Source organism: Doryrhamphus excisus, linkage group LG7 (genome assembly GCF_037039965.1).
Source record: "Doryrhamphus excisus strain RoL-2023G ecotype Guam linkage group LG7, RoL_Dexc_Guam_v1.1, whole genome shotgun sequence".
Classification (NCBI taxonomy): domain Eukaryota; kingdom Metazoa; phylum Chordata; class Actinopteri; order Syngnathiformes; family Syngnathidae; genus Doryrhamphus; species Doryrhamphus excisus.
This window is the reverse complement of record NC_136363.1, coordinates 12,020,010-12,033,804: the sequence shown is the minus strand read 5'-3', so window position 1 is coordinate 12,033,804 and position 13,795 is coordinate 12,020,010. Positions and strand designations below refer to the sequence as shown.

The 13,795-nt window shown below is 44.9% G+C and overlaps 2 protein-coding genes across 2 annotated transcripts; both read right to left on the bottom strand.

Annotated features, from left to right (window-relative positions):
- Positions 1-1,210: 1,210 nt before the first annotated feature.
- LOC131101910 (guanine nucleotide-binding protein G(I)/G(S)/G(T) subunit beta-3) lies at positions 1,211-6,223 on the bottom strand. The gene is made up of 9 exons (XM_058047317.2): positions 6,041-6,223; positions 4,699-4,814; positions 4,472-4,617; positions 3,126-3,189; positions 2,872-3,028; positions 2,726-2,792; positions 2,459-2,660; positions 2,161-2,377; positions 1,211-1,942 (listed from the first exon to the last, which is right to left on the bottom strand). Exons 2-9 carry the CDS (start codon positions 4,765-4,767, stop codon positions 1,836-1,838), a joined length of 1,029 nt encoding a protein of 342 aa, XP_057903300.2. The 5' UTR covers positions 4,768-4,814; positions 6,041-6,223; the 3' UTR covers positions 1,211-1,835.
- A 1,763-nt stretch (positions 6,224-7,986) lies between these two features.
- Positions 7,987-10,205, bottom strand: LOC131101913 (C-type lectin domain family 4 member E). The gene is made up of 5 exons (XM_058047319.2): positions 10,000-10,205; positions 9,659-9,775; positions 8,694-9,061; positions 8,495-8,610; positions 7,987-8,405 (listed from the first exon to the last, which is right to left on the bottom strand). Exons 1-5 carry the CDS (start codon positions 10,094-10,096, stop codon positions 8,225-8,227), a joined length of 879 nt encoding a protein of 292 aa, XP_057903302.2. The 5' UTR covers positions 10,097-10,205; the 3' UTR covers positions 7,987-8,224.
- Positions 10,206-13,795: the final 3,590 nt, after the last annotated feature.

The following is a 13,795-nucleotide window of genomic DNA, read 5'->3' as shown; positions in this document are numbered from 1 at the left end:
CTTCCAGTCACTGGCCTGTGTGTGTGTGTGTGTGTGTCCGCGTGTTTTGCTCGTCCAAATATTCTTGGGACCTTGTGTGAAGATGATGTTCAGCCTCCTCACATTGTACGATGTCTCCTTTGGGTGTTTACAACTTTGAAATCAATGCAGCATATTTGACAGCTGGGATAGGCTCCAGTACTCCCGCGACCCTTGTGAGGAAAAAAGCGTTAGAAAATGAATGAATGAATGAATATCAATTAGCACCAGGGTTCAATTCCACCCTCGGCCATCTCTGTGTGGAGTTTGCATGTTCTCCCCGTGCATGCGTGGGTTTTCTCCGGGTACTCCGGTTTCCTCCCACATTCCAAAAACATGCTAGGTTAATTGGCGACTCCAAATTGTCCATAGGTATGAATGGTTCCAAACCCACCCTCGTAAAATAAACCGCTGTCTTTCGTCAGAAAGAATTGTTCCGACCTTTTCCATTGTTTAGTAATTAGCATTCAAACATAGGTAAGTTTCAGGAAAATATCAGTTCCCGACTAAAAAAAGGCTAGGTTAATTGGCGACTCCAAATTGTCCATAGGTATGAATGTGAGTGTGAATGGTTGTTTGTCTATATGTGCCCTGTGATTGGCTGGCGACCAGTCCAGGGTGTACCCTGCCTCTCGCCCGAAGACAGCTGGGATAGGTTCCAGCACCCCCGCGACCCTCGTGAGGAAAAAGCGGTATAAAATGAATGAATGAAAAAAATTTAAAAATCCATAAAAAAATATGCCACCCTCAGCCATCTCTGTGTGGAGTTTGCATGTTCTCCCCGTGCATGCGTGGGTTTTCCCCAGGTACTCCGGCTTCCTCCCACATTCCAAAAACATGCTAGGTTAATTGGCGACTCCAAATTGTCCATAGGTATGAATGTGAGTGTGAATGGTTGTTTGTCTATATGTGCCCTGTGATTGGCTGGCCACCAGTCCAGGGTGGACCCCGCCTCTCGCCCCGAGACAGCTGGGATAGGCTCCAGCACCCCTCGCGACCCTCGTGAGGAAAAAGTGGTAGAAAATGAATGAATGAATGAAGTGATGGTAGCTATACGCATGCCACCATTTTATCTTTTATGTTTTAAGCCAAGTGGAGCCATTTTTAAGCTTCCTGTCATTCGTCGATGAATTAATGTCCTCATTAATATTCATGAGGGAGTCACACACACACACACACACACACTGTAGTGTTAATGCAGAATTCTATATTTATTATAAAGATCGTTTTTACAGAGGAATTGCACACGCGTAAAAGTCCTACAAAATGGTGGCCTGGCATGAACTTTGACCCATCATTCATCTGCTTATCATCGGTTCTGCACAGTAAAAGGGAGGGGGTGGGGGGTCTCTAGTTTAGAAGACACTGAAGTGCAGTCCCCTGTACATGAAGTGTCCGTGCTACGTCTGTCCCTATCAGATACAAATGTACATCTCACGCTTCTATGACGTCAACACGCTGCAGGGCTGCTTCACAAAAAATCAAATGAAAATGTTTGAAACTAGTTTGTTCAGTCGCCATCAGGAGTTGCTTTGTTTATTGTCAACAATCTAAATGTGTTTAATGGCTCCAGTAAGAGCTTATCATCTGCTCGCTACCGCTTTTAATAATTGATTTCATTCAATAGACTCTGATGGACGCTCCGCCTGCACGGATGTCCTGATGCCGCTTAGGAAAGAACCTTCTGTGTTTGCATAGCTCAATGAGGACCAGAGAAAGAGAGGACACTCGTGATGAAACCTCCTCCTCAAACACCACCGGCCTCCTCGTCCTCCTCGTCTCCTCCCTTTCCCGATGGGATTCCCAGCCGGGACGTGTCAGTTCCATAATTTCAGGAAGCTGTCCCACGATCCCGTGCAGACGCCCATTCCGTCCTCGGGGACGCCGGTGCAGCTCACGCGGTTATCATGACCAGACAGGACGCCTGCGTGGAGATGAGGGCGGGGACGTGAGGGGGGGGCAAGTCAACATCATCCACGCAATTCGGCCCTTCAAGCCGTGTTCACCCATTCCCGTTAGATGAGAGTTGAGCAGCGCCAGTCGACGAGCTCCAAGCCCGAGCTGTCAACTCATCGCCCAGCGCTGCTACTAAGGTGTCGGGGAATGAGGTTCAGCCACATTCTTCACACGAGGACCACTCACCCACTTTCTCCCCCTTCAGAGAATCCCAAATGTGGCAGTTGAAGTCGTCATAGCCGGCGAAGATGAGGCGGCCCGAGTTGGACAGCGCCAGGGACGTGACGCCGGCGTTCAGGCTGCTATCCTGGTAGCCGATCACTTCCTGGTCAGAGCGCAGGTCGTACATCTTGCAGCTGCAGTCGTCCGAGCCCGTGACGATGGCGTTCCCGCTGGGGAAGAACTGCAGCAAGGAGGGAAGAACACACGCAACGTGATGGCTCGTCATTCAGAGGATGCAAAGCTGGGGGAGTGGCGTCCTCACCGCGATGGCGTTGATGTCGCTGGTGTGTCCGATGAAGGTCTGCTTGCATGTGCCTTCCCGCACGTCCCACAGCTTGGCCAGGGAGTCGCAGGCCCCCGAGATGAAGGTGTTCATGTCGGAGGACAGAGCCAGAGACATGCAGTCTCCGATGTGGTTGGTAAAGACGGTCTTCTGCTTGCCCGTCTCCAGATCCCACAGGCAGCTAGACGGGAACAGGAAGTTAGCGGTAGCGAAGCTCACATCTCACGTAAGAGCCACCAAACTGACCAGGTGGTGTCGCCGGAGGCTGAGATGATCTCCGAGTCGCTGAGGAAGCGGCAGCAGGACAGGTAACCTAGCAACCAAACCAACTTGTTTCACTTTCAGCGTCTTGGCAAGGATGCAAAATGGCGGTGGGCGGCGGGCGGCGTCACCTGTGTGGGCGTCCAGCTCCCTGAGGGTCTTGGGGCTGGCTGCCTTGATGTTGTAGACGGTGCAAAGGTTGTCCAGACCCCCGCTGGCCACCAAGTTACCAGAGGGGGCGTAGGCCACGCTCATCACCCAGGCAGACTTCAGCGGCACGGCAACCAGCTAGCAAGCGGAAAGAATCACCGTGATGAAGACTGGTGATTGGGTGTCTTCATGGAACACGCCCCCACCCCCCCCCCTTTCATCCCTGTGGTCTCACCTTGTTCCCTGTGAAGGTGTCCCACACCAGAAGTTTGCCGTCCTGTGACGCACTCACCATTTGCCTACGGGAGACACGCTCACAAGTTATGCTAGTTATCTTAGCTTAGCATCTTTTTATTTACACTTTTGCTCGACTTAAAGGGAAGATAAATCTTGTTACTAATATGAACGCGCTGTTTACATAATAGGTGCCCGGCTCTTCCCATTATTCTTAGTATGGCCACTAGGGGGCGATCAGGGACAGCTTGGCTGCTCTGCTGAAAACACGGCCTATTTTGGAAAGAAAATGCAGGAATGGAGCGTTTTCTCCACGAATAAAAAGCCAGTACCAGACCTAAGTGGCTGCCATTATGCCCCACCCCCACCCCCACCCCCACCCCACAAACACTGATGGAAATTCTTCCTTCCAAATCCTGCACAGGACCCCCAAATGTCCTCAACCATCTACTGTTGCTATTTGAAACGCTATGAATCAGGGGTCTCAAACACGCGGCCCACGGGCCAAATGTGGCCCGCAGGACACTAGTTTGAGGCCCCCGCCTTGATATGAAAGTTTAATGTTAGTGCGGCCCGCGCAAGTTTGATATGGATGCTGTATAGTATCATGTACCCAGAAAAAATTATTACGTTTGATTAATGTTCATGTTAAAGGTTAAATAACTGTTAATAGTTATCCTCCCTATCCGTGTGGAAGTGGTAAGTTTTGGGCTTTTTAAGTCTAAAGGAAATAACTTGAAGGCTACCGTTTAGGTCGCTAGCTCTCTAGTTTGCGAGTTAGCATGTGTCTCAAGACCCTGCAGTTGCGCAATATGTTGTAAATAAAAAGAGTATAAATGTGACTATAGTCGTGTTTTGTCATGTCTACAGGGCTCTAATAATGCTTTGTTCATTTTAATCTGAAAAAAATAATTCGTCTACCCACCAACTATATGTGGTTTCTTAAGTTTTTATTATTTGCTGTTTTACTATTATTATTATATTTATTTATTACTGATTGATTGATTTTCTTCATTCTTGATTTGTTTATTTATTTTTCATCTTATTTTGTGCAGAAAAATAAAAATTAAGATATTTGAGAACAGTGGAATGTTTTATCAGAGCTTTTCTTGTAGAAAATCGGAACCAAAGCACTGAAAAAGTTTGTATATTTTTCTGTTTTTAATAAATGCGTTTTTTTTTTTGGAAAACCTGATGCGGCCCAGCCTTGCCCAGACCCTAGCTCCAGTGGCCCCCTGGTAAATTGAGTTTGAGACCCCTGCTTTAAATGAACTGTTATGACTGACGACCACCGTGGCTCCTCCCCATTTACATCTCACGACCAATGAGACGGCGGTTGACGTTCACCTGGAGTCAGCTGCCCAGTGCATGGCGTAGATTTTGGCCAAGTGACCCTTGAGCGACTTCCTCTGCTTCAGCTGAACGCGACCCACCGACGCCACGCTGCTCGCCGCTGCCGTCATGTTGGTGTCGTTCACGGCCTTGCGAGCCGTCTGTCAGAACAGACAAAGACGAAGGACAGATGGCGTTTGACTTGGTGATTCATTCGTTTGCGACCAAAGCAAAGCGCTCACCTCAATTTGGGCGCGGAGGCCGTCGCACTCCTTTTTCAGCGCATCCAGTTCAGCTTTCTCAGCTGCCATGGCGACAGTTGCTGAGGGACGTTAGCGGCAGGAAACCAAAAGTTCAACTGGGAAAACAGAAAGAGAAACGAGACAGGAAATGTGATGACATCATCACGTGACTCAAAGATGGCGTCACGGTGACCTGGATACGCTGATCCAGAACACCTTGGAACATGAAAGATTAGACGCATACCTGACTGCTGTAATCCCCCTAATGCTGTTAGCGCTACCACCGCACCGGGATGCAAAAAGGACCACTTTCCACCATTTTCCCTACTGGAAATCCAAACCTTTTCCAGCGGAGACCGCGTGAAGAAAAATGACATTTTGTGCATGCTAAGCTAGCTGAACAAAACCTAGCTAAGCTTAAAACGAAAGCCGTTAGTTAGGCCGACAGTGAAAGGGGCGCATTATTATGAATTGATATCAATATCAACAATCCAGATGGGTCGCCGTTGTCCACTAAGGAAGCTAAGCAGCTATCCTACAGGAAGTGTGCTTGTTCTCTCGCAGGGAAACGCTGCTCTCTAGCGTTCGGGTAGAGAATTGCAAGTCATCAGCTCATCCTAACTCTATAATCTCATCAAACATCTCTCAACAACACCAATTTGTTTTGCATATTTGACGGTTTTTCACTCACTTTGTCTTGGTAACTTCTGAATTTATGAAGGAATTACTTTTCCGGTAAAGTAACTAGAACTTTTACCTTTTAACAGAATTTACCCAAAGTAAAGTCCAATCCGTCCAAAATAAAGACTTTTTAAACAACATCAAAAAAAGCTACGTTAGACGCTTGCTCATTAGCATCCTTGCTGTCCAGGCCACTTTGAGCTCGTATGTCACATAATGACATCCAAGAGCCTGGAAGTGGTGACGGGGCGCCATGTGGAGGACACAGGGCGGGAAGGTGACCGAGGGGATGAAGGTGTGCTTCTACCGGGGCTTTAAATCCTTCAGGAGATCTCATGGGAAGCTTTAGCGGTCAAATCCCGTCATCCGATTACTGCGTGCTCTTTGTGCCGGGATAGAGCCGGCGGGAGGACGGTGGTGGAGAAACATCAAACATAAAACATTTCGGCGTGTATGTTTGGTGTGAAGTTGCTCGAGGTGCAAGAAGAAAGAAGGAGAAAGCCCAGCCTGAGGTTCTCGGGTGCAGAACCTCCACAGCTGTCCCTCAGCAGACGTTTGTGTGCTATGAAGATGCAAACACTTGTGCAACAAAAGCGTGGAGGTGTTCCAGCGCTCAGTGACTAAGAAACAGAAAGCAACGCGAGAAGAAGACCACACTCACCTTTCCAAACGTCCGTCCTCGGCAGCTGGTCGAGGTTGTCCACAATCCCAGGATGCGACTGCTGGCTGCTCGGACGCGCTCTCCCCCGCCGACTGCTCGCTGGTGGAAGAGTCTCCTTGTCTGTGGTCGCTCGCAGATGAGGATTGCAGGGGATGAAGGAGATCAGGGATGAAGGGATAAAGCTCAAAGATGGAAATAGAGAGGCGAGGAGAGCAAGCGGGAGCGTGGCGAGGAGGGTAAACCGATTGGGAGGTGGGAGGAGGAGGAAAGCAGGTCATGAGGTCGTCCCACAGGGCGGAGAAAGGGGGACAGGTGGATGTGAAATGTGAGAGAATGAGAGGCAATTAAAGTTCTACAAGTATAGGAGAACATCCAAGTTCCTTTAGCGCTGGTCCTCATTCAGGTCTGGCTGGAGCCCCTTTGGGGGTGAAAGGCGGGGGACCCCCCTGGATTAATCAGCTGTCCATCACAGGACAGATCCCGTACAGACCCCCGGGGCTCGATTTAGGACTTTTAATAATATCACGCTGCACATATTGCAGACATTAAGGGGGCGCCCACTTTTTGATGGTGCGTCTGGGAGCATCATTGCTTGGTGGGAGGTGGGTGTCAATTTGTCAGTGCTAACAAGCTGAGCCTACTTAATCAGGGTCTAATGGGATATCCGGGGACCAGCAATCTCGTTAGGGAATTAGAGCAGGCGGGGCGAAACGTGCGTCACTCCTGACACACAGCGAAGTGGATCAGGAATCAAACCTTAACTTTACCGCTAAGGACCTAAATGCATTGCTAGCGGCGGCCATGTTGGAGGTAGAACCGTTTCACCGAGTTGTCCCTGCCGGACAAATACAGTCAAACGTTGGGAGGAAGTCCACTTGAATGCAAGTCGGCACGCAAACGACAGGAAGTAGGCATTTCCTCAAGGTCAGTTGGCACTCAAGGTCAAAGTGGGTAAAGTAAGACAAGAAATTGGACCAAGTTGCAAAGCAAATCAAGTGTGGACATGTCTGTCCCACTAAGATACACGGGGTGACATGTCTTCATCTTCATCTGTCTTGTGTGACCTCTGTGGCCTTCACACTGATGGAGCCGCTGGCTGCTTTTACCGCCCCTTGCTGGCTAAGAAGAGCAACAGCATAGGCCTGTGCGGCAAGTCTCAGGAGGAAAGGTGTGTCCAAACTTCTATCATACGGCATGCCAGGGCCTTTATATATATATATATATATAATAAACATTATAACTATGGCTGTTAAATTTAACGAATTAAATACACCTTAACGGAAGTTCCCTTTTACGGCGGTAATTTATTTCGACCTGCGCTACTCCTGTTTGACCCTCGGCCCACCCCGTAGTTTGATTGACGTGTGTTAACTGTAGCCACAAGCTAAAACTAATATTGAGCAGAAATGGAGAAAGAAAAGAGTATTGAGATTGTTAGAGTTAGTTTCAAAGCCGTTTGGATCTACTGTTGCTGTGTTTTGACTTATCACGGATTACATGGCCTGCCGGAGACTGGAGCAGTGCAGGTATTGTTTGTATTATTATTGTCATATACAGTGCTACCTTGGCATAAAAGTGGCCCAACTAACCGGTGGTTTTAACATTTTTACATCTCTCTGATGATTTTGGCATTGAACCAGCTAAATTGGAGTTTCAGCTGCTATTAACGGGCTGTCAATGTGATGACCGTGGCTGTTTTGACCGTTTGCTAGCGTTAGCCATTTAGCATGGAACTACCACTATTATGCACATTAGCACTCAAAGTCATCATCAAATCTTACCTTTATGCATTCCCGCATAGTATCAGCATTCGGGAGCAAATATGAGATGAAAGAAAAAGGGGGAAAATACATCAAAATACAACCATACATCAGAGAACGGTAGATGCTGCGTTCGATAACCGTCAAAAAAGTAGGACAAATCGCAGCTCGTATTAAACATTCTAAAGAATAGTTACAGTATTGTAATAAAACATTTACTTTCAACATCAAAACATTTAGGCTAATTATTTTCCATGTGCCAAAAATATCAGATTTCACATTTTCCGAACCGTAAATTCCCATTAAATGTCATTTTTCTACATTATTCAACCCATTCCAACACTTTCAACATCACAGCATTAAGGCTATTTTCCGCAATCTAAATTGTGTTTCCGCGTGATACAGTTCCACGATCCCTCCCCCCTCAGTGTGGCAGGGCGGTGCTGCGAGCTCCGCCCATCTCCATCTCGCAGATGAAGGGCCGGTACATGTCACAGGGGGCGTCGTACCAGCTTCGGATCGCCACCCGCTCCAGGACCTGGGTCTTCACCATGTAGCCGCAGTCCTCGTTGATGTGGTTGTTGGGCTCTCCCTCCTCCCAGAAGCTTCACAGAGAAACACACAGGAATTAGACCGGTTCCAACGGTGACCCCTCTCCCACCCTGACCCCTTCTAGCTGCCGGGCGGTACCAACCCTCCCACTAGCGGCGTCCCGTCCACCCAGGTCCACTTGTCCTCTGTGTGGCCATCAGTGATTCCGAACCAGTACGCGTTCCAGTGGCCTCTGGGAAGTTGATCCCACAGGAACGTCTACACATAAACACACACACACATGCACACTGGTCAGCCTCGTTGCTTGTGATCAAACGGGCTTGGACCGGGACCGGACGTACCTGCTCCTCAGCCGTTTGGATGATGGCCAGGTGAGCACCTTTGCTCTCGCAGTAGGACTGGCTCTCCGGCCAGTCCCTGGACAGCCGAGAGATGAAGTAGCAGCTGCCGTTGAAGAGGAGCCACTCCATCGGACAGACGATGGGCGCCAGTGTTGCCCGCATTCTGGCCGGTACCGTCGACTGAGACACACAATCTTTGACCTCCACGTTCAGGCCGGGCGACCCCGTGTGGCGCCCTCTACCTGCAGCTGCGGTCTCGGTGGCCAGTTTGCTCTGCAGCTCCGCCTTTTCCTGCTGCAGCTTGCTGATGGTGGCGCTCAGAGCGTCCACATCCTGCACTGCAGCGCCACCTGCTGCTGTATTCTTGTCTGTGCATGAGACAAACAACACATATTTAAGTAGCCATATTTTATATACAAAAAAGATGCATGGAATTAATTGATTTAAATAAATTAATATATTAATTGCATTTTTAATTTAATAATAATATTTTAATTATATAATAATTATAAATAATAATTATTAATAATAATTGGCAATATATATAAATATGTAGAGTAAATAAAATATTAAAATTAAAAATAAAAAAGATTAATATTTACTTATTTATTACACTACAATATTATTTTCAGACTTTTATATTCATTTTATATGACACTATTTTATTTAGTATTTACCTTATTTTCATGTTTTTACCTCGGAATCAATAAAATAAATGATATTTTAAATGAATTTAATTGAATAATTAATATCAATATAAATGTATGTTAAAAATAACACCGACTAAATGACTTGTAGCCACTTGTAAAAATAAACGTGCTTTGCTTTGCTTGCGTGTGGCGCCGTGAGGAGCAGCACGGGAGGAGAACGGAGAAGCCCTGCGGTGGAAGATGCAGACTTCTTCTTTTTATTTGGAACTCCGCCACACTCTGACCCACGAGAGGCCTCGAAGGCGGCGTGCTCACAGTGTGCGCTGACGGCAATGATGGAGATCAGCAGGACGCCGCACAGCGTAGCCAAGCAGATGGTGGCGAGGCGGTACTTCCCGGGCCCGCCGGTCATCAGGAGTCTCACCGGGTGGGCTGAGGGAAGCGGGGTGGGGGTGACTTTCATTCCACAGTTGACATCATTATATATAATGAACTCTCCTATAGGAGAGTATCACTTTACCCTACTGTTATTTTCACATTGAAATGTCATGCATCCATTTTGTTGACCTTTGACTCGGGTTTAGCAGTTTTTCATATCCAAATGTAAAGCCTTCTCTTGCGACGTCCTTGTTGCGACATCTAGAGAAAGTGTTTACCGTTCAGATGCACATCTGGACTGCGGTCTAACGCCTCCTCGTCAATCAGTTTGGAGAACATCCCTTCGGATCCAGCCGGGGAGCCGATGCTCGGCATCTACTCGGTGTAAAGTGTAAAAAAAAAAGTCAAACTAAAAGTTTTTGTAAAGTTGAGAGCTGAAGAGAAGTTACAGTCACTGAAGATGTTCGTCGATGTGCCGCCTTTAAGCCGATCGCGTCAAGTTACCTACGTATTACAACATACTTCCGATTAATCCTTTCAAAAGAAAAAGCACGTCTCCGTCGCCTCGCCACAAATGTATGTTTTACTTTGAAGGAGCCGCTGCATGGCTTCCGCCGTGGGCCGCCCGAGACTCTCGTGTCCATGCGAGGATTTTACGGGAACGTGAGGACCACTCGAGGTCATGTTTAGACATGTTGCACAAACACTATTCACTTTGTCACGAGACAGGAAGCAAAAATTTTCATCTGTCATCAAAAATAATCATGCAAGTATGACACGTGATCGAAAGAGGACATTACTAGTTGGGAACATTCACACGCGTTTTCTTGATTGAAGAGGATGGCAGGACACTTCCTGTTCCCCTTTCATCACGTGCCAGCACTTAGCAAAAATACATACATTTAATACTTTGTATTGAGTATGTAACCCCAGGGGTACACCGGAGACGTGAATAAAAATGAAAACAATTAGCTCCGAAAACTCGTAATTACGAGTGAACATGAACACCTCACGGCACAAGGACGGAGCATGAATAAATACATACGTTTGGTGATCAATACGTAAGTTTGGTATGAAGGTACACTTTGGAACTGGCTCCCCCTACTGACGCGTTAAAGCATTACACAATAAAGTGGTCCTGATGGAGAGTCGTAGCCGCTTGTGAGATGCTGCCCCCTGTTGGCTCCCAGTGCAATAGCACGTCTTCTATTGCTTTATTTTCCTCTTTTTGTTTTGATAAAACTTTTAGCGAACAAATTGTAAAAAATTAGCACAAGAACATGGTCAGTGAGGAAGGTACAAATATGTTAACATTTTCTTGATTGATTGGATGTTGGGGGAACACCAGAAGGAATAAACAGTACTATTATATAATAACAGTAGTATTATATGATGCTAATATATCACAATAACATATATCTGTAATGTATCCCTTGTAACATGTGAATTTCCAAACCTAATGAAAGTTGCCAAGGTCATCCCAATATATAAAGGTGAGTATGGATTGATTTGTTTATGTATGTCTGTATGTATGTGTGTGTGTATGTATGTATGTTTTTATGCATGTATGTGTTTGTGTGTGTGTATGTATGTATGTGTTTATGTATGAATGTATGATTGTATGTGTTTATGTACACTCTACACTCTAAAAAATAAATCAGAGTATCTTTTGACACCACTTGATTTAATACATAAATGTAAAAAATGTAATTAATTGATTTAGATAAACTTTCTCAGTTGCTAACTTAATTTTTTTAAGTTATGTTCAAATAATAATGTTGGCTATTCCATGAACTTAATTTAGCATGTCATATACACTCAAATTTTATTGTTGGTAAGCTTAAAACAAAATTCAAGTTGCCATGACTTAATAAAATTAGCTTGGTAACATAATTTTTCTCAACATTTACCTTTCCATTTTAAGTTCCATCTCCTACAAGACAAGACTGTGCAGGAGGCTGAAGCAACATTTCATGGTGAGTAAAATGTATTTCTATTTGTTCTACTGAAGTGATGGCTTTAAATTAGTCACAGTAGACTTTCATTGAGATAAGTAAAACTTAGCTTGTTTAAACATGTGACTGCCAGCTTGTATAGCACCGTTACCACATGTTAGTTGTATTCTTCCTCTGAGCTAGTTTAGCCGTGTAACTGCTACCTACAGCAACTGTTACCCAAGTGCCACAGCCACATTTACAGACAAATTTAAGGTCAAATGTAAACCATGAAAGACAATAAATCCATTTTCTTTTCCTTTTAAAGGACAACCAAGAGTTCGAGACCAGCCTTGAAAGTCACATAATGACAATCGCCATTGTTGGAGACAGGTCTATCTCTGGATCAGAACGCTGGGGAAGAGCAATTGTTGTGGAAGGAACCAAATGTTTGGTTGAGAGAGACATTCCAAGGTGCTGTGCCTCGTTGATGGGTGTCATTTATGCCCTCAACCTCAGCTACTGCAAAAAACTGAAATATACTTTTGAAGTTTTTCAAAAGTTGTTTCTTGACCTGGACGGGCTGAGAGGCAGTGCTAAAGTCATGGGTCTGTAAAACATTGTTTTCTAAAGATTGCAGATCCATCTGTTTGAGAACACTGACACTGTCACATTTTCTTCAGGTGATGTGATTTTTGAAGAGGCAACAAAGAAAAAAACTGAAAATTAGTTTCTGTTAGGCTAGTTTGTGTTATACTGTAAAGTCTGTTCAACCTTCATGATAGTTGTGACAGCGTTTGTCTCTTGCCATAACGTTGGACGAGTTGTCTTTTGTTGTTATATATCTATGAAGACTTTGTATGTGGTTATTTTGAGCTGCTCACACAAACATACATAGGAATTACAAACTTTTGTCACAGAGGAGCAGTTGAAATTGTTGAGATTGTTTTATTACTTTCTTTTTGCAACGCTCGCGTTCAAAATAAAAATATGCAGTTAATTGCACAAAAGCAGTGGTTGAACTGTCTTTCTGGAAAGCACAAACAATACCAAAAAGAAAAAAATGAAGTACATAGATATATGTGTATATATAAGTTACTGCTACTTAAAAAGCTATGTGCATTGTTATTATAATTAAGTAGACAACACCACTGAACCACTGCTGTTGTAATTGCATAGCCGATGTGAAAGTGTGAGGAAACTTGTTTTTGAAAAGTGGTTGCTGTTTTAAGATGGCAAAAAGAATAATCAAGAAATGGTGCATCGTAAAAAAGACAAATAGCACTTTTGTTGAATTTACTGAAGTGACTTTAAGTGCCTAAAAGGAATAAAGCCAAATCCTTTTTGTAGGACCATACTGAATTCCATTTATTTTCTTTGCTTATTTGCATCATGTTGAATTGCATCATATTGCAAGAAATTGCACCATATTGGATCAGATAGCATTAGAAGCAAGTTGAAAAAAACCCAACATGCTAACCCCTTATGGTTTTTGTCAAAAATCATCGCCCTCAAACTCTGGCATTTTATGCCACTTTTGGATACTTCTGGGGCCCCTGTTGAGCGTGTTGGAGGTTTCCCCTGTTTTGTTTTTTTTTTTTGTCCAGAAATAGGCATTAGAAGCAAGTTGAAAAAAACTGAAAAAAACAACATGCCCCTTATGATTTTTGTCAAAAATCACTGCCCTCAAAAACTGGCATTTATGCCATTTTTGGATGCTTCGCAGGCCCCTTTCGCGTGTGTGGGATTTCCCCTGTTTTTTAAACAGAAGAGTGCATTAGAAGTTGGAAAAAAGAGAAAAAAAAACAACATACGTTTTTTGTCAAAAATCACCGCCCTCAAACTCTTGCATCTTATGGCACTTTTGGATACTTCTGGGGCCCCTGTCGAGTGTGTGTAAGGTTTCCCCTGTTTTTTTTTTTACAGAAAGTGCATTAATAGTAAATTGAAAAAAACAGAAAAAACGACATACAAACTAACCCCTTGTGATTTTTGTCAAAAATCACCGCCCTCAAACTCTGGCATTTTATGCCATTTTTTCATGCTTCTCAGGCCCCTGTTGAATGTGTGTGAGGTGTCCCATGTTTTTTTAACCAGAAAAGTGCATTAGAAGCAAGTTGAAAAAAACTAAAAAAAAAAA

Bases quoted from the DNA above. Each gene is read 5' to 3' on its own strand.
- LOC131101910 (XM_058047317.2), bottom strand. From the start codon at position 4,767: ATGGCAGCTGAGAAAGCTGAACTGGATGCGCTGAAAAAGGAGTGCGAC. The intron at 4,618-4,698 runs GTGAGCGCTTTG...CTGTTCTGACAG, and splicing joins GCCTCCGCGCCCAAATTGAG to ACGGCTCGCAAGGCCGTGAA. The intron at 3,029-3,125 runs GTGAGACCACAG...TCCGCTTGCTAG, and splicing joins ACACCTTCACAGGGAACAAG to CTGGTTGCCGTGCCGCTGAA.
- LOC131101913 (XM_058047319.2), bottom strand. From the start codon at position 10,096: ATGCCGAGCATCGGCTCCCCGGCTGGATCCGAAGGGATGTTCTCCAAA. The intron at 9,776-9,999 runs GTAAACACTTTC...CGCTTCCCTCAG, and splicing joins TCCAGATGTGCATCTGAACG to CCCACCCGGTGAGACTCCTG. The intron at 8,611-8,693 runs GTACGTCCGGTC...GTTTATGTGTAG, and splicing joins TCCAAACGGCTGAGGAGCAG to ACGTTCCTGTGGGATCAACT.